A 25,674-nucleotide genomic window follows, 5' to 3' on the forward strand; every position below is an offset into this window, starting at 1 on the left:
AAATGCTTATTGAATAATTGAGTGGATGAAGACTTCCCTGTATCTTATATATACTCTTCACCAAACCTTAATATTATATTTGCAGAATTTATCACATCAAATTTATTAATAAAAATGTTTGTTTTGCCCTGGCCAGTGTGGCTAAGTGGTTACAGTGTGGCCCCTGCACCAAAGGGTCTTGGGTTCAATTCCCAGTCAAGGGCACATATCTGCATTGCAGGTTCAATCCAGGCCCTAGTCAGGGCACACATGCAGGAGGCAACCAGTAGATGTGTCTCTCTCAAGTCAAAGTTTCTCTCTCTCTTTCTCTCCCCCTCCCTCCCTCCCACTCTCTCTAAAAATCAGTGGAAAAATATCCTCAGGTGAAGATTAACAACAAAATGCTTCTTTTCCCTATTAGAAAGTAAGTTCAAGATCAGAGATCTTACCTTGCTTATTTTTAAAACCCAGGTCTCAGGGAGGGTCTAGTACATACTAGGTAGAGAATGAAGGAGGCAGGAAGGACAGAATATGTGCCAGGCACTATGTTACTGCTGTGCACACCGCACAAAGAATACGGCGCTCCCTGCCTTAGAAGGGTGTATGGTGTGGTGAAGGAAATAGGTAAACAGATTACTACAGTGAACATTTGTTAGAACATAGTGCGCAAGATGTTTCGGAGAGGACAGAGAAGACTTCTCAGAGGAGGGTGAGAGCCCAGCAGGCAGATGGAGTGGGGAACTGAGATTGAAATGGCAACATGGTGTGAGTGAAAAGGCAACAACAGAGATGTGAGAGTTACGGTGTTAGAGTGGAGGTGTGATCACAGGATATTCTAAGCAACTCGATTGTCCAGACTGTGGTCTGAGGTTGCCTTTGACATGGAAAAGTAAGCAGTAGGTTAAGAAAATGTCAAGTGCTTTTGTGATTAGAAGGTAAGGGGAGTAAGTTTTCTGACTGGTGAATGTAAAATAATGAGCTGGGTTGCTGGGTCTGCTCGGCCTTGTCTCTTTCCCTCCTTCCTTTCATTCTCTCTGTCCCTTTTCCTCTAAGTGACTGGGTGGCTATGCCTGAAACTGGGGGAGCTCATGGGGAGGGGGGATATTAGTAAGCCCAAATTACTGCTGACTTAGAGCCGTGTTCTCCAATCAGCTTTATTGGTAATGAAGGCAATATCTTTCAATTGGTTATAATTTCAGGAGGGGAAAAGGGGGCTACTTATTGGTGAGGAAAAGGTGAAGATAGGGAATATATAAAATGGGGTCACTTTAACCAAGCTGCTAAAATTATTAACATTATGAAGGTTGAGGCATGAGGAAATTATTCTGTTCTTGTTGAACTTTCCAGTCCTATGTCAATGCGGGGATATACATCTGGACATACACCAGACCTCCAGATAACCCTCTGGTTACTCCCCTGAAGGACTCATACATCTAGACCACCTGACATCCATTTTTCAGACCATGGGATGTGACCAGACCTGTTGACACCCATCCTTTGGACCACCTGGCACCCATCATCCAGACTGCCTGACATCTGACTGATAACTGTCCCGAACCAATCCTAGAGCTAAGAATACAGGACTGGGTTCACAGGTGTTTTATTTATTATTATGCTTCACATATTACACATGTACATTTATTTGTGTGAAATTATTGCATAATATAAACATTTTATGCACACACAAAAAAGAATGCAGGACTGATAATTGTCAAGAATGCACTTTTTACTATAAGAACTCAACTTTTCTTTCTTCTTTGGAACACTTCTGGGTTTTTCAGGGGAAACTCTAAAGCCCTCTTAAAAATCTTTTTCATTTTTTTTAGGCAAAACCTCCAAACTCTTTTTGAGTTTGTTTGATATTGGCCTCCTCAAAACCTGGAATACTGAACAATCTGGAATACTGAACACTTGGGCCAGCTTAAGCCACAACAATCTGAAATATCTAATGCTTGGAGCAAGAGAATTAGACTAGGCAGGAGGAAATAAGGATCAAAAGGATCTAGAAAAACAGGAACACGAGCCCTAGCTGGTGTGGCTCAGTTGGTTGGAGTGTTGTCCTGTACACCAAAAGGTGGTGGATTCGATTCCTGGTCAGGACACATACCCAGGTTGCGGGTTTGATCTCTGGTCGGACCTGTGCAGGAGGCAACCCAATAGATGTTTCTCTCTCTCTCTCCCTCCCGCCCTGCCTCTCTCTAAGATCAACTAAAGAAAAAACACACACAGGAACAAGAAAATAAAAGTCAAGGTTGATGTTGCAACTGTTTTGTTTCCTGACACAGATCAGACAATGTAGGAGAGTGACTCTCAAGCTTTGGACACTTCAGTAGTACCTGGGGAGCTGCTAAAAACAGATTCCTGGGGCCTGTGACTAGCACTCAGATCTCCGGTGGGGCCACTGCACCTGTATGTTTAACCAGCCTCTGAGGTGATTAGCACTCCAAAGTTTGAAAACCTCTCCTTAGGAGTATATTTGACCCCAAGTCATTATACTCAAACTGGAACCAGGTGAGCAGTTTTCTGCAGAAAGCAAGTGCACACCTGAGAAGCATATGAGAAATCAACAGGACTTGAGAGAAGCCGGAGAGGTTGTGGGAAGAAGAAAGGTGATGGGAGTGTACTGAAAAGAAATTGGGTGGGGCACACCAGGTGGGAAGGAATGAGCAACAGTGTAGGCTGGGCAGGCTGAATCACAGGTGGAGTTATGTGATGTCCAGCCCAAGGACATTCTTGGAAACCTGAAAGGATGGCACACAGAGTCAGGGAAAAGAGCTTTGCTTTGAGTTCCTGCTCCAGCCAGGCTTCTGGTCAAAAGTCTTGAGTCACCATCTCTGGAATCCTGTTTCCACTGGGAACCGGCCCAGAGAAAATAATACCCCTTCCATCTATACCATTATAGAAACATCATGGAATCAATGATGGGCTCTACAGAATGCCTCCAGGGGTGCATGGACTTAATGACTACATGGATAACATTAAAAAATGCTTTGCAAAGCATAGAGCACTAAACAAAGGTGAGCCTCATTACTCTGATTCTCCTGGGTCTCATCTTTCCAGAGGCTTTCTACCTCAACATAGTGCTCCTAGGATTCTGGATGACCCAACTCAGATCCTTCTTACAGGCTGGTGTTGTGTGGGTTAACAGTGAGTGCTCTGCCATTTACACTGAAGTCACAAGTATGAGGCAGCAGGCGTTCCTTTCTCCTTTTGAAAATCAGTATACAATCTTCCTCCCCTACCCACTTCCTCCCTGAGTCAGTGTTCATGAACCCTCTTCTCACAGATACTTCTGTCTTGATCGCCCACGAAGCAGTTTTCCTATGTTGCAAGAAACAATAAGGGTAGCTGCAAACAAGTACTTTTGCCTGATGACTATTGCTCATGAGTGGAAACAGGGCCTCTATTAAAGGTGACTGATTTCCAAACTGATCTACTCCATGTTGTCTCTGAAAAGCATTAGACAGTTTGTGAAAAAAGCTCTGTTGCTGTACAGGAAGTCAAGTTGAAAAGTTTAGGGATGAACATAAACATCCTATCCTTTCTGTAAGCATTTACTTATGGATCGTGAATCTACATCAGCCGTTCTCAAGCAGGTATTTATTTTCAACCTGCAGTCATTGATTCAATCCCTTGACAAATATTTTTTGGAAGCTCTCATGTCACCGGCCCTACACTGAAGCCCCAGGGGTACAGTGGTGACCATATTGGAAGAAATCCAGGACTCTGAGGAGCTCAAGTATAAATGTTCTAAGATATTACCTGCAGGGTTATGCATCTGTTATTTTAGGGCCAAAGTAAGGAACCTGGAATATTAGGGGGTAGGGGGTGGGGAAGTAGCAGGAGGCAGTGAAATAATGTTCTGAGGAGTAAAATATTTGCATAGAACAGGATTCCTCTGATTCCTCCAACACAGCATTCTTTTTTCTCTTTTTTTAAAAAATATTTTTGTTTTTAATCTTTACCCGAAGATATTTTTTCCATTGATTTTTCTTTTAGAGAGAATAGAGAGGAGAAAGGGAGGGAGGGAGGGAGGGGAGAGAGAGAGAAAGATATATTCATGTGAGGGAGACACATCCATTGGTTGCCTCCTGCATGCCCCCTACTGGGAATCAAGCCTGAGATCCAGGCATGTGCCCTGACTGGGAATCGAACTGGTGGCTTCTCGGTGCATGGGGCAATGCTCAACCAACTGAGCCACACCAGCCAGGGCTCCAACACAGTATTCTTGCTTTCTCTTTCCCTATATCATAGTTAAAAGGTCCTTGTAGTTTGAGTCTGGGAAGGAATGTGGGGGGAAAAAACATGGATGAGAGGCCTGGCAAAGAGCTGAAGAAGATTAATTAGCTAAGAGTTCTGCCTAGCACTGTTCAGCTTAGTGAAGCTCTCAGATCACTATAAATTGCTCAATACCACGGACCAGCATCTTTTTCATAAGTTTTGAGGGTGTAATCATTTTTTATCAGTGTTGAAAGAACTTTGAATACCTCATAGACTTGAAATTAGTGAATTGGATTCTTTTTTTATATTTTGGATAGCCACATGGTTCAAAATAAAAAAGGCACAAGAGTATAGAGTGAGAATTCTTCCTTTTACCTCTGTTCTCCTGTTGCTCAACACCTCTCCCCTGAAGAAATCGATTCAATTAGTTTTGTGGATATCCTTATTTTATCCACATTTTATGGATATAGGACATAGGATTCTAAACCAGCTTTCTAAATTGAGAATAAACTTCATCTTGGCCCCGTGGTAACCTGTCTTTCTGGAATATATCCTGTTCTACAAAACTTTCATGAATCAGAAGTTCAGGTTTTATTTTCCTGATGAGTATAGTGTGAGCTGTTCTCAAGGAGGAAGAGTGGGAAAAGCAACTAGAAGAGACATGAATATATATATGTGTGAATATATATGTATACACACACACACGTATACATATATATATTAGAGTGTTAATACTCTAATAGAATTTCATTTTATCAATCTCTGCCAAACAAGGTTATACTGTCAAGTTTTAAAATCTGGTTTCCTAAGGAAACTAAACCTGGTTCTATCAAGATTACAAAATAATAGCCTTGCTAAGTGCTATGTCATCTTCTATATATATATATAACTGAAACTTCATGACAATCACAATAAAGTAAGTTCATTTTATAGATGAAGAAAACCAAGGACAGGCCAATTTCCAAATCTGGGAAGGGACTCCACTTAATCTGCATAATACTCAATACCCGTTCTGATAGAGAATAGCTAAAAGAAGACACATGACAATATTTTTTGTTTATATAGTTCTCATTTATTAAAAAAATTTCATTCTCAAGTTTTAGGATCCATCAAAATTATTCATGATGTTTATGGACACGGACAACAGTGTGGTGACTGGGGGCCTGGGGGTGAACACAGAGTACAGTTTCAGATGAAGTGTTGTAGAATTGTGCACCTGAAACCTGTATAATTTTGTTAACCAGTGTCACTTCAATAAATTCAATTTAAAAAATTACCCATGATTAAAAGCAGATACCCAAGCCTCAGCACTGACCTAAAAAATTAGAATCTCTGGGAGGGGGTGGGGGGAATCCACACTTGGAAGACTTGGGCCCAAGGGGGAATGGGGGTGGGGTGAGGGGGAGTGGGGGTGGTTCAGGGAGAGTGGCAGCTGCTTTTTTGGCAGGGCCATGGGTGTCAGGTACAGCAAGAGAGCTGGGCCGAGCTGCTGAGAGAGAGCCTGGGGGAACCAACGCTGGTGGGAATTGCATCTCTTTCTCTGCATATATATAAACAAGAATACTTGCAGAATATTTAGAGACAGTCCCTCTGTACATGTATCTAACCATGGGTACACGTGCATGTGTCTGTGATGTGTACATGTGGTCTGCATGTGTATGTGTTTGGGGCAGAGCGAGTGCACACCCAGGAAGCAGCCGGGGCCTTGTTTGTCTCGTAATACCTCTCAAGCCCCTCTTTGTAGTACACTGACTGCTGGCACTTTGGTGAAATTGGAAGCAAAGTCAGACATTAAAGGTCATTTCTCCTATGGAAAAAAAAAGAACTAGAATCTCTGGGAAAAGGGCTCCAGGAACGCTTATTTTAACCAGCACATAGAATCACAGGCAATCATTCTCAAGGAGGTGTTTTGTAAGCATACTCTGACCAATGTTGTACACGTGAATTCCTGTTTTCCAAAGTAGGCCCATCACAAATACTCTGCTAGTTTCTAGAATCTTTCCCCTCTGCTTTTAAGAGGTAGAGTCTATGCCCCCTACCTTTGAAACTGGGTGGGCTTTTGTAACTTAGTTAACTAGTAGATTACGGTGAGAGTGATGCTAAGTGACTTCTAAGGCTAGGCCAAAAAGATGATTCAGCTTCTGATTCTGGTTTTACTAGCTAGAACACTCACTCTTGGAACCTAGCCACCATGCAGTGAGGAAGCCCGGGCTGCCCAGGGGGAGGCCTACTTGGAAAGGAACTAACAGCCAGCACCAACTTGCCAGCTATGTGAGCCACTGTGGAAGTGGACCTACCCCCAGTTAAGCTGCCCAGACTAACGCAACATGGAGCAGAGATGTGTCTTCCTGCCAAGCCCTGCCCAAATTTCAGATTCAAGAGCTAAATAAATGATTGTTGTTATTTTAAGCACTGCGATGGTTTATTAGGCAATAATACACTTCTCACCCAATAGTCACTCCGTCTTTCTTCCTATCAGGGTGAATTCTCCTGGGCTGCATCTAAATATTCTGCAAGTACCTTGTCCGATGTCATTTACTTTCCCAAATTCGTCTAATCACAGGAGCACACAGTTCGGACTTCTGGTTATTTGAAGTTCTCATTGTTACCTCTAAGATTTGGTTTCTCATCTAAAAAGCACTGGTAATAAGAAAGCCTACCTTATATACTTTATAATTGAGATAATCCATGTAATCATTTAGCATTGTGCCCAGCACAAAATGTTTTCTCTTATTATTCTTACTTGGTTTCTTGCATTCAGATTCCTCATTTCTTTAATGTCCTTTTTTTTTCTTCCTTATAGCTTAATGCCATTTTACAGGCTATTTCCTATGGCGGGCATGCTCTTCCCTATCAGGTCAGCTAGACTTTCCTCATCCTTTAGGACTCCACTTCTCCTTTGGGAGGCCTTCTCTGACTTCTCAAGCAATTAATGCCTCTCTGTGCTCAAGTAGCCACCTTGGAAGAACCTCTATTATAGCCCTCAACACACTGGACTGTAATTTTTTACTTGTCTCTCTTCACTGGACTCGGCAGGGTCAGAGTCTTTGCATTCATATCCTCTAACGTAACACCTGGCTCATCTTCAGTCGTTCACTATGTCTGTCTGTACTACTACGCTAGGAAACGGCAGGTAAGCAGTTAAGGGGTCCATGTTTTGGCAGGCCTGCCTGAGGACAAAACATCTCCACTTTCTCCTGCACAACTTTGGAACATGTTAGTTAACGTCTCTGAGCCTCATTTGTCAGGTGGAGACTACACCTTCTTAAGATTGCTATGAAGTAAAATAACATTTGCAGAAAGTCCACCACATAGCAATCGATCATCAGGATGTCACAAAAGGCATCCCCAACAACCCTTTTTCGGGCACCCTCACTCTAATCCTCCTTTGACACACCCCGCCCCCCGTGGGTAATCCCTCTAACGGATTACTCTGGGCCATCTAATCCTCTCCTTGCTTTTCCCTCTAGCTAGCAACTCTGTATCTCAACCACCAGTCCAGGCCTTCAGAAGCCATTCTTCCTTGCTTTCAGTTCTCTCCAGACCCTTCTTTTTGTTTTAGCCTTCCTGTTTAAGGGGTGTGCCAGAGGCCCGATTTTTGCGAACTTTAAACATAAAAACTCTCTGGGTAAGGTTTTCCTGGATAACTTGTGAGACTCAGAAGATTTGCGATCGATTTTTGTTCTTCCCTTCCCTGTGAGGAAGGAGCCGGCGTTTCGACGAGACCGCAGCCGTCCCCGGCGGCGCCAACCCCGGGCGCGCTCGCTGAAGGAACGTTGAATGAACGAAGGAACGAATGAATGGGCTGCGTCGGCGGCCGGGCCTCTGTTACGTCGCCGCCGGCACGGACGTGGCAGCGGATAGGAAGCCTGCGGGGCGCGGGCCGCCCACCCAGTCTCACCGCAGCCTCGCTCACGAGCGCCCGAGCACCGCGCCTCCCAGCGCCCCCTCCCTCCCCCAAATCCCTGCCCCATCACGTTGCGTCACTTCCGCCACCTCTACGCTGGGGTTGGGGCGGGGAGCGCGGGGGAGGGGGCCAGGTCTTAGGGAAGCCCGCCCGCATCCGCGCCCGAGCAGGGACTACATTTCCCGAGGGGCCTCGGCGGCGGTGGCGGCGGGCGCGGCAACGTCCCCCGGAAGTGGAGCCTGGGACTTCCACTCGTGCGTGAGGCGAGCGGAGCCGGAGACTAGACGGGAGGCCGAACTTGGGATCTGACAAGATGGCCGGGCTGCCCCGCAGGATTATCAAGGTAACCGCACAAGCCAGCCTCCGGCTCCCTCCTTTGCTCTTTCCCGCTCGGCGGGCCGGACGGCGCGGTTGCTCTCTTCCGCCAGCCTGCGCGAGGAGGCCGGAGGCAGCGCGGAGAGGGTCTGGCTTCGGCGGCGGGCGAAGTCTGGCGCTGGGGAGGGGGCGCGGGGAGACTTCCGGCCGCGGTGGGGCAGCCTGGCGGCTGAGACCCTAGGCTTCCAGGCGACCCCTGGAGAGCCCGGAAGGCCTGGCCCGCGCCTTCGTGGAGGGTGGGGTTGTGGGGTTCTGGTCTTGGGCGTGGGCCTCCGCGGTCATTCAGACCACCCCCGGGCGGAGGCCGCGGGCGCGCGGGAATCGCGGCGGGGCCCGACCTCCGGGTGGGGGTTGTGGCCCGACACGGTCCTTCTGTCCGAAATCTCCCTTCTCCGCCCGCGCGGAAGCGCGAGGGTGCGGCAGCCCCAGGTTTAGAATGAATGAACCAAGAGGGTGAGGCCGGGTCGGGCCCTGTACCCCCGGAGGGCCGCGCGTCCTGCTGCCGTGCGCACACGCTCGCCCCTGGCATCCGGGGTCCCGGGACCTGGGGGCTCTGCGCCCGACCGCCCTAGCTTCCGCGATCTCGTCTTTAAATACATTTCCGCTCGTTGTCTCCGCAAAGTGATTTTATTATGGTTTGCAAACTCAGAGATGTTTCTGTTCAGAAGAGATAGTTTAGTACAGGACTGGGGGGCTCAAGTATAGAGGACCTTGTGAAATCTTTTTCCTATCGATTTTGTGCGCTTTAATTATTGGACGTTTTTCTACTCTTTATTAATACTTGACTTTGACAAGTACATATGGAACCATGAAAAATTGGGAATCTTGGTTTTGTAAATTCTTTTACATAAGTCCTTTACACAAGTCGTCAGGTGTGAAATGTTACTTGCAACTCACACAAAAAATCCTTCAATATTTTGGTCCGTTTTAATGAAGGAAATAAGTTGAATCTCGGTGTTGTTCAATACTAGGTGGGGCAAAAGTAGATTTACAATTGTGAGGACGCGAAACACTTTATTCTTGTATTATTATTTATTATGTTTTTCCATAAGAACAATTGTAAACCTACTTTTGCTCCACCCTCTATGTAAGTTAAAGTGACTAAATTGCAGCATCACTTTCTTGATAAAACTTGGTAAACGTATTTACTCTAGTTTGTTTCAAAGTTTGGGGGAGATTACTAAGTGAAAGACCTGTTGTGTTGAAGGATGATGTATTGGACAGTGCTTCGTGCACTTGCAGTTAAGTATATCAGAGATTGGGGAGGGATGGGGGTTGTCTCTGACCTAAAAGTGCTTGATTTAGAGAAATAGAGGACATTTTATGAGGGAGAAATTCTGTCTCTAATAATGTGGACCTTCATAGTGCGAAATTTGTTGTACTGTATTACAGATTTGTCTTGGACTTTGTCCAAGGAAGTTTAATTGCTGTATGCATTGAAAGGGCCTTACAGCGTGGTTTTAGTTGTAATACAGTCATTTGGCTCCAATGGTCATGTTTATTGAGGGCCCAGTTGAAAATGAGAGGTGGAGGATAGAGTTATACACCAAATATCCTGGAATTATTACTTATACTGTTATTCAGGTTATCGACTAAGCACATAATATAAACTGACATTCAAGAGATCTCCAAAATGCATAATGAACTAAAGACTTAACATATATTTTTCCATTTTTGCTTAATTCTGGAGATAACTGCAGTAACATGAAAGCCTTGGATGGAAAAATAAATTCTGTGTAGCCTTTTTTAAAGTGATAATGATTTAAGGTAATAAGCTGAAGTTTTCATAATTCATTTGTCACACCATAATTTAATTTACACTAGGCATTTACATTTTACTATTTAAACTAAGAGAGTGATAACTGATAATTTTAATTTTACGGTATTTTGTTGATAGCATCTTTTTAATGAAAGGTGCTGTGATTTGGGTTTTATCTTGTAAAACTTAGGTGGTTCTACTTTAATGCCATTTATAGTTTAAAAGAACTGCTTTCTCCAATCCCTAGGAAGGATTAAAAGATTATGCTGTGTTTTGTTTTGTTTTTAGTGCCCATGCTTGTATTATGTAGTTTTTTCCATAATCAGTGAAAATGTCTATTTTTAAATATCAAAAATTTTTTTAAAAGTTTGCCTCTTTGACAACTGCAATACAAGTTTCTTTGTGGAATATAATGATAGTAGTTGTATGGGTAACTCTACTGTCTTGAGTGATAGGAACATACTATCTTTCACTGGACAACTATGATATGTTGCTGTCTATCTCAAATGGTCATTATTTACATTTGCAAAATTCTTTAACCATTTGATAACTGCAGGAATCTTGTGAAGTAGACAATACATTTTTATAGTCTAAAAACCCATTGAAATCACTTTTGGCAAGAGGAACAATTTGGATCTTGATTCAGTGTGACCTTCCCCAATTTCTTGTTACTATGAAGTGAAATAATGTATGTAAATATACTTTGAGATCTGTAAGTAACTATACAAATATATTCACCCAGTTGGATTCCCGTTTCCAATCCAGTAGCAAATTCTGTAGGCTCTACTTTCAAAATATATCCTGAATCAGACTCATTTACCCCATCTCTCTGAAACCATTGTTCAAGTCCATCATTTGTTGCATGGCCTACTATATTGGTCTTCTTTCAGCTTAAAAGGAGACGTTTAAAAATATATATCATGTCACTCGCCTGCCCAGAACTTTACAAAGGTTCTCCATCACACTTAGAATAAAATCTTGACTTCTCCTACCTACCTACCTACAAGGTCCTTCATGGCACTGGGATCTGCCTACCTCTGAGATTATCTCCTGTACTTCTCTCATCCTATTGCTCCACTTCAACCACACTGTTGCTTTGCTATATCCCGTACACTGGAACCTTATTTGTTCCAGTCACAGGGCTTTCCTTCTGTTTATTGCATTGCTTTGTCATATTGTTCACTTCTTGGCTCACATGTCATATCCTCTGAAAGGTTTACCTTAAGGTTCCTAAAACACAGTTTTCCTCTCCCTCTCCCCCTAGTTTCTCTTCATCCTCGTATTTGCCTTTCTTCTGTCTAGCACTTACCACTACTCCAAGTTATATTATTTACTTTTTATCTCTGCTCCTTCTAAAAGTTCCATGAAGGCAGGACTCTTTATTCTATGTCATAATTTGACATTTTTACTGCTTAGCAGATTCTATCTGAACCAACCACTGAGGTAAAAACTAGTCTCTGTTTCCACTCATAAATTCATTAAAAAACAAGTCAATCATTTATTTTCTTGCCTAGGAAATACGTAGAGCACAACATTTGAAAGGTTCTAAAAGGTACATAGAGGAAAATTTAAGACTCTCTCATCTGTCCTTCAGCATTCTAGTTTTCCTCCTCAGACAACCACTAGTTTTATTGTGTATCCTTCCAGAAAGACCAGAGAGACTTAGTGCATGCATATATGTTAGGCCTGTTTCCCTCCTCGTGCAAATACCTTAATTCCCCTCTCTCTTCCACAGTATATCTTTGAGGTGAGTAATTTTTTTAAGGGCAGTTTTGTGCAACCTTGTGGTTAGACTTAATTTAACTAACTGCTTGTCGATAACTTCTAGATTGTTCCCAAAATTTTGCTATACAAATAGTGCTGTACTGAATAGTCTTATGTGTACTGGTATTTTGCACATGTGTGAATTAATACTGAATATTGGCAGTTCTGTGTTCAGCTAGAAGTTTTAGACTTTTCTTTTTTCTTTCTTCCCTCCAGGGCCAAAGCTCATTTAGTCCCTAAAAGTGACTGAGCAATTAAAACTTAAAGTCATATTAGTTAAAGAGTACCTAAAATAAGAGGTCCTCCCTAATCCCTCTGTTATAAAGAAGAACCTGGGTTATCTTAGGAACAAATAAATGAGATCAGTAGTTGTGGCTTTAGTCAAAAACAAATTTATTTTAGCTTTACATGTTGTATTGACAGAGTAAATTCCTTTGTCTTCTCAAAATTAATCATGAAAACAATAAAACATAACCATAGGAAACTGTAGTTAACTTACTCAAGGAGTTGACTGACTTGATTAAAACCTAGCAAACTAATCTGAGATTAGAGTTTCACCAGTATTTCCTAAAACTTACTTTTATGTTTGATGAGGTGTAGTTTCAAATTCTTAAAAACCTGGTATGATCTGACTTTGCATGGAGACTTGAGTTTGTTTATTTTTTATTTTAATAATTTTGATTTTAAAAATACAGATAGCACTTTTTCCTGTCCCTATTTAATATATATTCTAGTATATAAGGTAGTTTTATAGTAAGAAAAGTGATTCAGAAGTCTGCACCTTTTTTTTAAATCCTTACCCAAGGATATGTTTTTATTGACTTAAGAGAGAGGGGGGGAGAGAGAGAGAGAGAAACATTGATGTGTGAGAGAGATCAGTGGGTTGCCTCCCGTATGTGCCCCTACCGGGAATCAAACACTTGACCTTTCTGTGTACTGGATGATGCTCTAACCAACTGAGCCACACTAGCCAGGGCAAACTGAGCCTTTAAAATATATATATGTATATTTTTTTGATTTCAGAGAGGAAGGGAGAGGGAGAGATAAACACATAAATGATGAGAGAGAATCATTGATTGGCTGCCTTCTGCACCCCCCTGCTAGGGATCAAGCCCAAAACCAGGGCATGTACCCTGACCAGGAATCAAACCTTGATCTCCTGGATCATAGGTCAATGCTCAACCTCTGAGCCGTGCTGGCTGGGCAAACTGAGCCTATTTTAAGCCCTGAAAATCTTTGGCAATGAATGTGTGCCCCACCTCCTCTCCTCTGCTGCCTCTCCCCCCATTTAAAGAATGGCATGAAAAACTTACCGTGATGAAGATGGACTTGTTATAAATTGTAATTAAAACATCCTTAGGAAACAGATAAACTCATAGTAAAAATTTGACTAGAAACAGTGTGGTTCTTAGCTCTTTTGGTTGTCCAAACTTAGTTTTCTGACCTTTTTAGGACAGTAAACCATGGTTTTTTCATATGACTTCTAGGGATTCAGGTTCTTGACGAGTTTATTTGTGAATTACCTCTGTCTCCATGGATTCCAGGTTAAGAATCCCTAGACTGCTTTTGGTAATGATTAAACCTTAAAGCTATTAGGATATTATTTAATATAATACCTAATATTTTGATTATGAAATGTGGGCATAATTGAAAGTAAGTTAAAAATAGTAGTCAGTTGAGTGTTATTTTTTAAGCTCCTCTGTGCCTCACACTTTCTTCAGTTCAGATTGATCAACTCTCACACTATAGAAATTGAGTTTTGTCAAATTATCAAGCACTTTCTAAGTGTCCACCATGCTAAATGATGAAATCAGAAATGTTATGTGTTTGTTTTGTGGAAATTCTGAGTTATTTTGATGATTGTGACCATTTACAGCCATATAGATTTAACACAGTAAAGAACATCATCCTTTTTCTTCTCTGATGAGTAAGTAGGCCAAAGAAGTTGGATCACCAGGAGTCCCCACTTGCAAGTCTGTACCTTTGCCTTTTTCTTATACCTACTATTTTGGTTTACCTGTGGGTAAATGGTTTTTAGAAGAAAATAATTTATGTTATAGATTTAAATAATATGGATTTTGAACATACATTTAAATCTGTTACTTCTTGTGAGTTATGGGTGCATATAATACCAGAAATGAGAAAATGACGTTAGCGTCCAGGAGGGGCTTTAGACATTACAGTTGTAGTCATCACAGTTGTGATGTGGGTGCCTGATCACTGTTATATAATTTCATTTTCTAAACACAAAATATACCTAAAAGGCATAGTATATACAGTAATGTGATAATCAAGAAATAAAAATTATTGTGTGTGAAAGAGGAATCAGACTAGTATTTTATTATACAGTTGAAATATTCTGTGCATATGTAATGTATGAAGGACATCAGCATGGATATACAAATTAGGAGATGGAATAATAGGGAGTCAGTTAACTTCAGCTGAAATCTTAGCAGCTTTGAAAAATATATGTATTTGAAAGAATGAGGAAGGGAGGGGGAGGAGAGAAAGAGAGAAAAAAACACCTATGTAAGTGAAACATTGATGGGCTCCCTTACCAGGAACTGAACTGGCATTCTTTGGGTGCACAGGATGACACCCAGCCAACTGAGCCACACCGGCCGGGGCAGTCTTAGCAGCTTTTAAAGTTTTTTCTCAAGCCCGACTGGCATCGCTCAGAGGTTGGGCATCAACCGAGGATCCAGGAGATCGCAGTTCGATTCCTGGTCAGGGTACATGCGGGCTCGAATCCCCAGCAGGGAGCATGCAGGAGGCAGCCAGTCAGTGACACTCTCAGCATTGATGTTTCTCTCTCCCTCTCCCTTCCTCTCTCTGAAATCAATAAAGATATTAAAAAAAAGTTTTTTTCTCAAGTGGTTTTTTTCTTTTAGATGTTAAATACAGTCACTTTTAATTTGTAGATTAGATAGGATGTAGGATCACTATAGTCAGAGAGAACTGTAGCCCTAGCATCTCTGGTGGCAGAAGCCATTAATGTGTGGTTGGAAAAACTGGATAACTGGTTAAGAGCCCTCAGAGAATCAACAGAGATAATTCTTTATTAGTCATCCTTTCAAAAGCTATACCATGTCATTTAGGCATTGTATATTTGCTAAAATCCTGGATATAGCTATTCTAAACTCTCCTAAGGGTACTTAGACATAGATATTTTTATAATTCTGAATTGGCCTGTAAGTCAGCTATTTCTAAATAATTAGGATGCAACTATAATTTAAAGTATTTTACATATTGGTTTCAGAATCTAATGTTGACATGTATATTTTTTAAATTGGCTATTTCCTCTTCAGGTTTTTAAACTCTGGTTTCCAGTACCATCACAATATGTCACTATCAGAGGTTTGGTCTGTTTTGGGTGAATCAGTTTTTATTTTCAAAGGCTTTACAATCTAGTAATTGAAGGCACTGTTATCAAGGGAATACTAGAAAGAAATATAACATGTCTTTGTGTCTTGAGATGATGGGTGCTTTTTATCTCTTTACAACTTTCTAAGGAAAATGTTCCTATAAAGTTGGTATGTTTTTACTGACCCTTAAGGATGATTGGGATTACCATTCCTTATACCCCCTTACTATGGGGCAGGGCAAAAGCGGCTTTAGTAAACTAGTAAGAGCCCAAGGCCAAATTTCAGTCTTTCATAACATTGTGATTTATTTGCCTTTTCATTATCCATTCATAAGATGCATTTCAGTTCAATTAAATGAACATTTATTGAATACATAATATGTATTCAGCACTAAACCAGGTGAACAAGATAGGCATCCCTGCGTAGTAGAAAACACAGTTGTGAAACAAGTTACAGTGAGGTGTGTTATGAAAGAAGATATACATGGAATTGAAGGATGTCTAAGGATGAAGGAAAGGTATCTGTTGAGCAAGTGTTTTAAATTTGAAGAGGAGGAGGGTGAGTGAATTTTAGGCAAAAGGAATAGCAGATGTAAAAGTTGGAAGGAGAGAGCGAGAGAATGAATAAATGTGAATAAGAATATATATATAAATGCATAGCATATTCCAGAAATCCAGTGTGTGGTGCCTACTGTTTACTAGCTTCAGAGAGTTTGCATCAAGTACTGTTGGGCAAACAAAGCATTGTTGCGTTTTAAATTATTAAGTTAATACTTAGTCTATGAGTCATTTATCAGAGTGTGGTGTGGCAGCTTTTTTTTTTTTAAAGTTTTTTTCATTGATTTCAAAGAGAGGAAGGGAAATAGAGAGAGTGATAGAAACATCAGTGATAAGGGAGAGTCATTGATTGGCTGCCTTCTGCATGCCCCCTAACTGGGGATCGAGCCCAAAACCCAGGCATGTGCCCTCACCGGAATCGAACTGCGACCTCCTGGTTCATGGGTCCACTCTCAACCACTGAGCCACACCTGCCTATTTTTGAGGTGAGATTGGTCATACAGTTTTTATTATGTAAACAATAGACATTTTTTAATGAGCACTTACTGTGTTCTAGGCATTGTTCTAAGCATGTTACACGCACTGATTTATACTTAACAGCAACCCTATGATACGGATACAGTTTTATTTCTATATTACAGATATGGACACCTGCACAGAGGAATTAAGTAGTTGGTGGGGCTGTGATATGAACCCAGGCAATCTGATTTTATAGACTGCGGGTATTGTAGGTTGAATGTGCCAGAACATATCTGCCCCTATGTAATAACTGAATGCATGTATTTTTATATTTTATCATTTGGACACATGAAGTGAAAACATTTTCATGTGCAAAGTCTAAGTGCTTATTTAGCTTTTTCTTTTTTAAATCAAAAGTCTCCTTATCGTAGTTTAATTGGAGGCTTTTGCACAAGTGAGTCCTGTTTAGTAATACAGTTTTCCTTAAGATAGTATGCCCCTGGTCTGTGGTGGCATATTTCTCACCTGCCCTCCTGGAAGTCTGGATTTGTGGAAGTTTGGGGTTCCAGTGAGAGGGAACTAAAGAGCAGTTGTTCCTCTCTTCTTGCTATTTCTTACCAGCAAAATGCATTTTAGGTATCACTGTGTCAGACCATAACCGCTCTAATGTTAATTGTAGACAGGATTTTTTTTTTAATCAGTAAGCCTAAAAATAGATTAGAATTAAATTGGATTCTACTACAATTACAGCACTTTGTCCATCCTCATCATTGATGTTTCTCTTCTTCTCTCTGAAATCAATAAAGATATATTTTTTAAAAAATAAAGATATATTAAAAAAAATTCTTTTAGCTGGTGTTTTCTAATACTTTTAAGAAATGACAATTCTGAATGAAGCAAAGCAGAAGTTTCAGCAGATAAATAATACATATTGACTCTCATAATTCTAGTTACATTTGAAACCTGCGTTGTTTTAGAAAATGTCCTTCAGCCTGTGAGCCCCCCCCTTTTTTCTCAGGAGAAGACTACTTTATTATATGGAAGTGGGGATTTTAAACACTGGTTTAACCTGGTTCTAAGAAAGCATCTGATATAAGAAAGGTGTGCCATTAATACACTGCATTTGTCGTCATCCCCCTCCCCCTTTAAAAAATTGTCAGCAGTAGTAAGTCTTTATCTTTAAAGATTAGACTTAATTGCTGGACACTGAGAAATTCGAGCCAATTCTGGTGAATAAAATTGACTTTTATCTTGAGGATTAAGAAACTTGGCTACCTTGGCTAAGTCACTTTCCCTGGGCCTCAGTTATTTCTAATTCCTATTTTAACTTGGTGATTATATGATCCCTTTGACCGGAATTTAAAATAATGAGAAGCCATTATCATACAGTCCTGGAACTGAATTTCCCTTTTGGATTTTAAACTGGCCCTTAGGCAATTCAAAGGGGGGAAAAATTACACAAATATTGAGCAGTAGAACTATAGCTTTCCAGTAGAAGGTCTGTGTCGTATCTGCTGCAATAGTTTTAAAGCCTTAAATGTTCATGTTCTCTTGGGGTTCAGACCTTGGACCTTTTCTCGTTATGTATTCTCCTGAACACATTTATTATATCAACATTAACCCAGTTTCCTGAGATTTACTCTTCTTTATTCTCTCCTCCCCCTCTTCTCTCTTCCACTTGCAGTTTATTACTAAGTCCAATTGATTCGACCTGAGAAATGCCTCTGCTTCTCCTAACCCACTCCTGTCTCCCTTTCTCCCAGTTATCTTTGTATATGGGCTTGGGAATTTTTTGCAGTAATTTCAGAATGCATCTCCCTGTCTTCACTTACACTGTAGTGTCTGTCTGTCTGTCTGTCTGTCTCTCTCTCATTGTCCTCCCTCCCCATCCCCTTCCTTCCCTTTTTTGCTTTCCCACACCCCTCCCTCCCCTTCATTCCTTTCCCACCTCCCTCCTTAATTTTTCACACTGCCACATTACTCTGAAAATACAGATGCCATCATGTGGCTCTCCACTGTATGTAGGGTTGAGTTCAAATTCATTAACTTGGCATATAAAGCTTTTCACAACCTGGTCTTTTCACTGTAATTATTTCATTGACAGCTCCTTCTTTGTCTCCCCTCTCATATACAAACTTAGAAATTGATACTGTTTACCAGACAAAATGATGTGTTTTCTAACTCCTGAATTATGCCGTGTTTGCAGAAGAACATTTGTCATATGAAATGTGACTGCCTAGTGCATACTCTGTTGGTTGGGTTTGTTTCCTCTGCTCTTCTGGGAGAACCTTGATTGTAGTCATCTTGTTTGTATCTCTAGTATTAAGTAAGTTGTGGTTTAAGAACTAGAAGTACTATATTTTATTATTTCTACAGGTGCCATGGAAAGAAAATTAGGGGTAAAATTTAAGTCACTTGCTTTAGTTTCTAGGATCCTGTTAAGGCACTCTGGGAAAGAAATGTTGGTCCTATTGTTAATTGAGTCATTAATTGTAGTGAAAATCTTAAAAAATTTTTTATTTATGACAAAAATTGTACATAGTTAAGGGGGACAAGGTGATGTTTTGATACTATATGTATACATTATGAACTAATTACCACAAACTAACATATCTGTTATTTCCCATAATTTTTGTTAGAACACTTGAGATCAACTCTCATAGCAAATTTCAAGCATGCAATACATTATTATTAACTGTAGTCATCATGCTGTATGTACATTAGGTCTGCAGAACTTACTCATCTTATAACTGAAAATTTGTACCCTTTGATCAATATCTTCTCTTTTTCCTCCACCTCCAAGCCTCTAGTAACCACTATTCTCTCTGTTACTAAGAGTTAGATTTGGTTTTGTTTTCCTTCTGAAGAGTTCACACATAAATGAGATTATGCATATTTGTCTTTCTGTGTCTGGTTTATTTCACTTACCATAATTTCCTCCAGGTTCATTCAGGTTATTGAAAATGGCAGGATTTCCTTTTTTAAAGTTGATGAAAAATATTTTTATTCGTTCTTTGTAATCATCAGAAAAATAACATATTTGTCACTTCCTGGGTCAAGGTTTTGAGCATCATATAAATCCTAGAAGAAAGCCTAGGCAGTAAAATCTCAGACCGCTCATGTAGCAGAATTTTCACCAATATCCTAGGGCACAAGAAACAAAGGAAAAAAATAAATGGGACTACCTCAAACTAAAAAGCTTCTGCACAGCCAAAGAAACCATCCTCAAAATGAAAAGGGAACCCACTATATGAGAGAACATATTTGCCAGTGATACACCTGATAAGGGGTTAATTTTCAAAATATATAAAGAACTTATACAACTCAACAAAAGGAAGGCAGACAACCCAAATAAAAAATGGGCAAAAGACCTGAATAGACAGACACTTCTCCAAAGAGGACATGCAGATGGCCAAGAGACATATGAAAAAAATGCTCAATGTCACTAATCAGAGAGATGCAAATTAAAGCCACAATGAGGTATTACCTCACACCTGCCAGAATGGCTACCATCAACAGACAAGTGCTGGAGAGGATGTGGAGAAAAGGGAACCCTAGTACACTGCTGGTGGGAATGCAGATGGGTGCATCCACTGTGGAAAGCAGTATGGAAATTCTTCAAAAAATTAAAAATGGAACTTCATTTTACCCAACTATCCCACTTCTGGGAATATATCCTAAGAATCTCAAAAGACCATTCAGAAAGAATGTATGCACCCTTATGTTCATAGCAACATTGTTTACAGTAGTTAAGGTCTGGAAATAGCTCAAGCGTCCATTAGTAGATGAGTGGATAAAAATGCTGTTGTGCATTACACAATGGAATACTATGCAGCTGTAAAAAGGAAGGATCTTATCCTTTGTGACAGCATGGATGGACCTGGAGACTATTGTACTAAGTGAAATAAACCAGCCAGAGAAAGACAAATATGACCTTACTTATATGTGGAATCTAATGACCAAAATAAACTGATGAACAAGTAGGTACAGAGATATGGAAGCATGCAACAGACTAATAGATCGGGGGGGGGGCGGGGGGGCAGTTAGTCTAAGAACTTTTTATACATATATGCATAGCCTGTGGACACAGGAATAGAGATGTGAAGGCCTGGGGTGGGGCCAGAGCTGGGTGAAGGGGGAAATGGGGGACATCTGTAATACCCTCAATAATAAAAATAAATTTAAAAAGAAAGCCTATTGACCCTTGCCCTCATGGTTCACACACATTCATACTAGCACTTTGTTTTCAACTGCTTAATTGATAACTGGATTAATCATAACAGGGCCATATGGGAGGGGTCATTGGAGAACGCCAATGTCATTTTCCTTTATTGTAAGGATTGTCCTACCAGGTTTTCCTGTATTAGGATACAACAGGACCCTACCACAAAAGAACACAGTCCTAGTCCATGAGCAGGCTTTAGTTTCCTATGCCCCACAGGTGTTTGTTTAAAAAATGTAGATATTTAGGATTACTATCAATGAAAAAAAGAAAGTAAAACTAGCATATGTTTCCTCTTATGAGTAATTAGAACAATTTTAATATTCTGAGAGTGTGCACACACACTTCTTCAAATACTTTATTTCTTGAGTTGGATCATCAAGCCAGTTATGGGTATATATTTATGTGTGTAAATTATGACCAGTCTGTTTTAATCTTTTAAACATTACAAGTATTAATGTTGTTGAATATTTACTGTGTTCCTTTATACTGATTGTACACAGTTACCCCTATTTATGGCAGACTGGAAAAAAATACTGAAGTTAATTCTTTCTGTTTGGTATATATCAGCCACTTCATTTTACCATTGGTTGACATATGTAGTCACAGAATGATTTAAATCAGGTATTTGGTTTTATTTATTTGTTTGTTTCTATTTATCTTTGTTGTTGAAAGTATTACAAATATCCCCCTTTCATCCTCATTGATCCTCTCCACCCTGCACCCCACCAGTAGGCCTTCACCAGACTATTGTTTGTATCCCTGGGTTATGCATATATGCATGTAAGTTCTTAGGTTAGTGTCTCCCCCACCCCTGCCTTCGCTCTGAGATTTGTCAGTCTCTTCCATGCTTCTACGTCTCTGGATCTATTTTGTCCGTCAGTTTATTTTGTTCATTAGATTCCACATATGAGTAAGATCATGTGACACTTTTCTTTCTCTGACTGGCTTATTTTGCTTAGCATAATACTCTCCAGGTACCACCATGCTGTCTCAAACAGGAAGTGATCCTTTTTATAGCTGTTTTCTTACCCATTCAGCTACCCTGTGCCTTTTGATTGGAGCATTTAACCCATTTATATTTAAGGTTATTATTGATAGGTTCTTATCTATTGCCGTTTTATTTCTCTATGCGTATGTTTCTCATTCTATTTCAACTTACTACAGTAGACCCTTTAACATTTCTTGCAATGCTGGTTTGGTGGTAATAAACTCCTTTAGCCTTTTTTTGTTTGGAAAGCTCTTTATTTCGCCATCTATTTTGAATGATGGCCTTGCTGGGTAGAGTAGTCTTGGTTTCAGATCCTTGTTTTGCATTACCTTGAATCATGCCATTCCCTCCTGGCCTGTAGAATTTCTGATGAGAAATCAGCTGACAGCCTTATGGGAGCTCCTTTGTAGGTAACGGATTTCTTTTCTCTTGCTGCCTTTAAGATTCTCTCTTTGTCCTGAATTTTTGGCATTTTAATTATGATATGTCACCTGGCCGGGCGTGGCTCAGCGGTTGAGCATTGACCTAAGATCCAGGAGATTAAGGTTTGATTCCTGGTCAGGGTACATGTCCAGGTTCTGAGCTTGATCCCCAGTTGGTGTGCAGGAGGCAGCTGGTTGATGATGGCTCAGTAAATCTCTCTCACTCCCTCTCCCTTTCTCTCTCTGAAATCAATAAAGATATTTTTCAAAAAATAAATTTATGATGTGTCTGGCATGGGCCCCTTTGGATTCTTCTTACTTGGGTCTCTCTGTGCCTCCTGAACTTGTGTAACTTACTCCTTCACCAGGTTAGGCAAATTTTCTGCCATTATTCCTTCAAACAGGTTCTCTAACCGTTGCTTACTTTTGACTACTTCTGGCTTTCATATGATGGGAATATTGTTACATTTCATGTCCCACAACTCCCTTAAACTGTCCTGCATTTTAATTTTCTTCTTCTTTTTGGTTTTCTGATTTATTTTTCTAACCTGTCTTTTAATTTGCTGATCTGATCCTCAGCTTCCTCTAATCTGCTGTTTGTTCCTTCCAATGTATTCTTTATTTCTCCTGTGTCATTCTTAATTTCTGTCAGTTTCCATTTCTTTTCTCGTGCTATTGAGTATCCTTACCATCAGTATTCTGAACTCTGTATCTCTTAGATTGCTTATCTCCCTTTCATTTAGCTCTTCTGGAGAATTTTTTTGTTCTTTCATGTGGGACTTGCCTTTTGTCTCCCCAGTTTGGCTGCCTATTTGGATTTGTTTCTATGTATTAGGTAGATCTGCTAGGACTCCCAGTCTTTCGGATGGTCTCTGGTGCAGGCCAATGTCAGATGCTGTTTGTGATTGGCCTTGAGTACCCTATTTGAAGCTTTCCCACTTAACAGCTTGTGGTTCCCTCTGCTGGGGCTGGATGCATTTGGAAAGGACCAAGATGTGCACCAAGGTCTACTTTTCCTAGCCCAGGGTCCAGAAGCAAATCGGGCAAAGACTCAGAGCACCCAGAGGCTGAATGTTACTCAGTTTCTTAATGAGCCTCAGGCTATAGAAACTCCACAGGGTGGGGTGAGAGGTTTTTCAGTGGGTGGGGCAAATGCTTCCCCTCCAGAAAACAGCTGCTTGGTTGGTAAATGTCTGCCTGAGAAAGATGTCCTCTGCAGTATGGGGGAATTACTCAGCACAGGAATCGAGATAGCTGTCCTCTGAGTTGTATCCCCCAAGCCAGCATTCCTGGATTCTCCTCACACAGCCCTAGTCCACTCTGCCCTCCCTCCACCCGAGTCCAAGGTGAGTGGCTGCATACAAAACTTTGTGTGTTGGCCCTTTAAGAGGGTACTTGCATTTCTAGATGTCTTTCCTTGGAAGACAGAAACCCTGCTGCTTTTCATAGCCAAATGTTATGTGGGCACTTTTCTCAGAGTTCAGGTGCTGTGGCTGGGAAGCCCAGCTTGGGGCTTAGACCCCAGAGTTCTCAGTGGAAACCTCCCACAACTGAGATAATCCTCCGGAACTTCAGCTGCTGCTTGTGGGAGCTTGGCGAGCCCTCTTGAGCCTTTGTACTTCCTACCAGTCTCTATGTGGTCTCCACTTTAGGTCCCTGGTTATTAGGGTGCTTTCCAGGTAGTCTTTAGTTGATTATTCAGGATGGTTTTTCTATATGTTAGTTGTAATTCCAGTTTGGCCCTTGGAGAGTGTTAGTGTACCTTCCACTCAATCTGTTGCTATTATAGAATCAATCTAGGTTTTGGTTTTAGTAAGGTGAAGGCAAATGTATGCTTGGAGTAAGAAGGGAGGCATAACGTAGAAACGTACCAATTTTAATTTAAGAGAAGATTGTAATTTTTTTTTAAAGAGTAGTTTATTGATTTTTTAAAAAATTTTCTTTTAGAGAGATAGGAAAGGGAGAAGGAGAGAGAATCATCAATATGAGCGCGCAGAATTGATGGACTGCCTCTTACATGCCCTTGCTGGGATCAAGCCCGAAACCCAGTCATATGTCCTTGACCAGGAATTGAACTGGCAGCCTCCTGGTGCATGGGAGAGTGCCCAGCCAACTGAGCCACAATGGCCAGGGCAAAGATTGTATTTTCTTTTAAAGCCCTAAACAAATGTTGCATGCCAAGTCCAGAGATTCACTTTATAATTATAAAATCGTAGTTCTTTTTTATTATCATGCTGTTTATTCTCTCTTTTATATCATAGAGTTAATCATACAACTTTTCTTGGAAAATGGAAGTGTCTTGAAAAAATGTGTTTAATTGCAAACAACAGAAATTTTGCTCAGATAAGAGTCATACTGCCCTGGCCTGGTGGCTGGGCTGGAAAGTTGTCCTGTACACCAAAAGGACAACTTTCCCTTCCTCTTTCTCTGAGATCAATGAAACATATCTTTAGTTGAGGATAAGTAAAAAAACAGTTGCCCAGCTGGGCGTGGCACAGCGGTTGAGCATCAACCTAGGATCCATGAGATCATGGTTCAATTCCCAGTCAAGGCACATGCCCGAGTTGCAGGGCTTGATCCCCAGTAGGGGGCGTGCAGGAGGCAGCCAATCAATGATGATTCTCTCATCATTGATGTTTCTATCTCTCCCTCTCCTTTCCTCTATCTGAAATCAATAAAGATATTTAAAACAACAACAACAAAAAGTCATGTTATTATCACATCTCAGTTGAAAAAGTTTTATAATGGAAGTGAGAAAGATTGAGAAAGAATATTTATATCCTCTGGCAAGAAGAACCCAGAGTTCATCTTTTAATTCTAATTTTTGCAGCTTACCTTTTTCTGCATATTCATATATGACTCAAATATGTGAAGGTATTACCTCAAAGCATTACCTAAGCTGTGTGTGTAATTGGTGTGTCCTAAATCTTTTATCATGGGTACAGGAGAAGTATGGTTGGGTGAAGTTGGTTGTGTGGTGGTTGGGAGTCTCAAAAATCTCCTCAGATTATGAAATTCTGTTTGGGTCATTCACGCCTTGGGTATGGCTTACTTTGACCATAATACCAGATTCTCTGAAGAGCATCTTTCGAGGTATGCTGCTTTGAAAGATGAGGAAGGGTGGATCGTAGTATAGGATTAGTGCTGACTTCTGTGAAACTCACATATCACACTGGTAAACCACCTTTTGAATCCTGAATTTGATTATTTTCTAGTTGTTGCATCTGGGCATTGTAGCTTCTGCTCTTGTGAAGTGGAAGAGCTCCCAGTTGTCTGGGGACGTGAGGTATTTGCATGGACACCTTCTAGGTTTGGCATTTCTTTAACTGGCATAACTGTCTTCTACTTCCCAGCTGTCCTTGTATCCTTTTGTGAGTGGAGGTCAAGAGGGTGGGGTAGTACTAGATGGTGTGCTGCCTGCCCTCTGGGCTAATTCTTGCTTTGGCAGTTCTGCAAACATGAGGAAACTGTCACATATATCAAGTTGTTACTTAAGTGATAGAATGGCAGAAAAGAGAACTTTAAGGTGTTTTGGAGTTAGTAACTAAGTTTAGGGGGAAAAACAACAAGAAAAAGGTTGAAATTACTAAAATTTAGAAACCTTGGAGAAGTAGCCCCAGCTGGGATCCAGACCTTTAAAGAGAGTGTGATCC

The 25,674-nt window shown here is 40.8% G+C and overlaps 1 protein-coding gene across 1 annotated transcript in view; it reads left to right on the top strand.

The window, feature by feature from the left end:
* Positions 1–8,346: 8,346 nt before the first annotated feature.
* The window catches only part of UBE2N (ubiquitin conjugating enzyme E2 N), a 42,381-nt gene continuing 25,053 nt past the window's right edge, over positions 8,347–25,674 (top strand). The window contains exon 1 of the mRNA XM_016215261.2: positions 8,347–8,450. Within this exon, the coding sequence (XP_016070747.1) occupies positions 8,421–8,450 (30 nt within the window). The 5' untranslated portion in view covers positions 8,347–8,420. The remainder of the gene's footprint in view (positions 8,451–25,674) is intronic.

The sequence above is a fragment of the Miniopterus natalensis genome, chromosome 2 (genome assembly GCF_054644295.1).
Source record: "Miniopterus natalensis isolate mMinNat1 chromosome 2, mMinNat1.hap1, whole genome shotgun sequence".
NCBI lineage: Eukaryota > Metazoa > Chordata > Mammalia > Chiroptera > Miniopteridae > Miniopterus > Miniopterus natalensis.